At 38.0% G+C, this 3,368-nt stretch overlaps 1 protein-coding gene across 1 annotated transcript; it reads left to right on the forward strand.

Annotated features, from left to right (window-relative positions):
• Positions 1 to 726: 726 nt before the first annotated feature.
• LOC133188260 (cysteinyl leukotriene receptor 1-like) lies at positions 727 to 1,742 on the forward strand. The gene has a single exon (XM_061323632.1). It carries the CDS (start codon positions 727 to 729, stop codon positions 1,690 to 1,692), a length of 966 nt encoding a protein of 321 aa, XP_061179616.1. The 3' UTR covers positions 1,693 to 1,742.
• The last annotated feature ends 1,626 nt before the right edge of the window (positions 1,743 to 3,368 follow it).

Consider the following 3,368-nt stretch of genomic DNA (forward strand, 5'->3'; position numbering starts at 1 on the left):
ATGTTTTGAACATACAAATCCCTTTCCAATAGAATTTATTTATAACAAGCATTCTGAGAGTATTGCATTAGCAATACTAGTCCCCTACCGGCAAGTGTAAACTGGTTCCCGTTAAAAATTGAAATTCATAATTCCGTCAAAAATCAATGAAGCGGAACGAAATGCAAACTTGATCTATGACTCATCAAGGTAAAGTCACATGCCAAAAATCAGCTCATTTGCAAGCGTTTAGAAAGAAATTGCGGAAAACCCTGAAAAATTGAAAAGGTCGTAATTCCGTCAAAAATCATTGAAGCGGAACGAAATGCAAACTTAATCTGTAACTCATCAAGATACACTCACATGCCAAAAATCATCTCAATATCTGCAAGCGTTTAGAAAAAAAAGTGCGGAAAACCAAGTGGGACAGACTGACAGACGGACGGACAGACTCAGAGGAAACCTATAGTCCCCTCCGGTTTCACCGGTAGAGGATTGATAAACATTATTACGGATCGCCTTTGCTGATCCATTATTCTCTTTTCGTTTATAAAATGAGTATCCCTCATTTAACGTTGCCGCATGTTAAAAGAAAGTGATAATTGTTATAAAAGATAATGAAAGACTAATGGCCGTATTAAAAGCAGGAAATATCGATTAATCGGTTTACAAATAAATTTGTTTTTAGCACTGAGGTTCAGCAGAAGGTCGCGTACGCCAAATCAAAGTTTTACAGATGAAAAGGCCATGCTGAACCAAACTATTCATTCCAAATACGACATAACGGAGGATCCTATCTTTAAAAGTTCTCAACAAATATGGACTTATTCAGCCCCCATATTACTGGTGCTTGGAACTGTAACAAATATTCTTACGATAATTGTTCTTCTAAGGAAAAAATTAAGGAGAAAGACCACGATATTTTACTTAACGATACTGTCAATCATCAATCTTCTGACGCTATACATAGGTCTTGGGAAGACCTGGTTGATGGTAACTTTTGACGTTTACATTTCTGTACAGTCAGAGTTTTTATGTCGATTTTCTACCTTTGCTTTGAACCTGTTACTGAACTTAACAGTGTGGATTCTTGTTGCTGTAACAGTTGACCGCTGTATAATAGTATGCCTTCCTCAGCTAGCAAAACGAATCTGTCTCTTGAAGTACTCAAAAGGAGTTGCTGCAGGCATGTTTGTGGTACTTGCTATTGCAAACATGCATTTATTTTGGGGAGTTGCAATAAGAAAGACCCATGGAAGTTTGGAGAAAGATTGCACTCATGGAAATGATTTTAACGAATTCATATTTCCTTGGCTATCACTGACCCTTGGCTTTATAGTGCCTTTTGTAATCATGGTTATTGCCAACTCTTTCATCATTCGCTGCATTTATTTATCCAACAAGCGTCTTGCCTACCACCACAGTAACGACTCCAAAAACAGTAACAGTAACCACAACAAAAGGCTCTCTAGTGTGACCAGTATGCTTTTGGCTACAAATGCCACATTTATGATATTAACTCTGCCAATTATGATCTTTTTAATTGTGGAGCCTTATCACGTGGCCAACGAGGACGTCACTGCCAATATGCATCTCACATGGGCTATAGTTAACATCTGTGATTATACAGACCATTCCGTTAATTTCTTCCTTTATTGCCTTGCAGGGACTACTTTTCGCAGAGAGTTAAGAAAACTGCTGAAAGGAAAGTAATAAAACCATGAAGAAATAATTGGGTGATCTACATTAATCAATAATTTTAATTGAACGTTTAAGAGCATGTATAATATTATCTGCAAATAAAGGCTCAAAAATGTTATCTTTCAACCTTGACGACAATTTTTTGCAAGATTAAGCAGTATTTCGCTTTGTTTTTAGTGCGAAATCGGACGGCGCTTGAGATAAAGCTGAACTTCGAGCAAATTGAACAATGTAATGATTATGAATGGTTGCTATTGCAGAAAAAAAAACGTCACCCGCGTAAGCGGATTATGCAACCGTTAGATGTAATCCTCGTGTGAGCTAGAGAGGAAGACATTTAATTTTTTCTGCATTTTATTTGTATAAATTGGATGAAATTATGTAGAATATTATATTATCGACCAATACACTTCACTGGTGGAAAAGCCTTTGAAATCCGGCTTTGAAATCCGGATCTAATAACAAGTCGAGAGTTTCGATTAAACAATAAAATGCTGTTTTTTGTTAGTATGGAAATACTAAATGGACGTAGCACCTATTGCAGAAAATGCACATAACCTGCGTAAGTATAAGGAATCCAGAGAGGGCTACATACATGTACTATAGCACCATCGAACATCGACTAAAGGGTCGATGGCGCGATGATGATGAAGCGATACCTATGACGCGACGCCAAAATAGCGCAATGACGATGACGCGATTGCGCAACAATGCGATGGCGATGGTGCGATACATGTAGCGTGATGGAGCGGTGGCGATGAGCGCTTCATCGTCATCGTGTCATCGATATCGCTTTATCATGCAATCAGACCATCGTCATCGTATTTTCGCTCCATGGCATCATCGTCATCGCATATCACTTCATCGCACTATCGACTCAAACCTCGATTGTGCGAGGAGGCCTTAATGAACTACATGGCGCTATCCGGATTCCATAGAAGCGGGTTATTTAAGTTATTTTGCAATTGTTTCAACCGTTTATACTTGTACTAAGTAACAAGGAAAGAATGATATTGCTGCTTATATTTATATCTGCATAAATAATCATATAAAGAAGGTTTAAGTACGTTAGATAATGAATGGTTGATATGTAGGACCACAGGGGCTTGTGTAGAGAAAATAAATCAGTTAGAAAATTAGTACCTCGGAGAAAAAAAAAACACAAGGGAGGACGCCATTTTGGATACCACCTCGCTTCATCGGCTATTTTCTCGCTTAAATTGTTAAACTATACATACAAGCCAGTTCATATCCCTTAATAAATGTTTTTTTCTTGAAGGTCTTACTTGCGGTTTTAATCTTTGTTCGTCTACATTTACAGTCTTAGTCAATTTCTCGCGTAAACATCCAAAATCGACAACTCCTTGGCTTCTGCAGAAAACGAAAGTATGTCACGTGACGTAGTGTCGCTCGGTTTGTCTCAGAGCTTTACATTTACCAAGAATGAATTCCGAGAATTTCGAATTTTGAAAAGAAGAAAAACCGCCAAATATGAAAAGAGATAGTAGTAGCACTTCTTGGTAAGAGAATGACAAAGTAGTGTCTGGCGCTTTTTCTTCTTTTCAAAATTCGAAACTCTCGGATTTCATTCTTGGTAAATGTAAAGCTCTGAGACACACCGAGCGACACTACGTCACGCGGCACGTCGATTTACCCAAATGGACACAAATGGAACCCAAATGGAAATC

This window comes from Saccostrea echinata, unplaced genomic scaffold (genome assembly GCF_033153115.1).
Source record: "Saccostrea echinata isolate AGI-Se365-2 ecotype Australia unplaced genomic scaffold, CSIRO_AGI_Sech_v1 ptg000016l, whole genome shotgun sequence".
Lineage (NCBI taxonomy): Eukaryota > Metazoa > Mollusca > Bivalvia > Ostreida > Ostreidae > Saccostrea > Saccostrea echinata.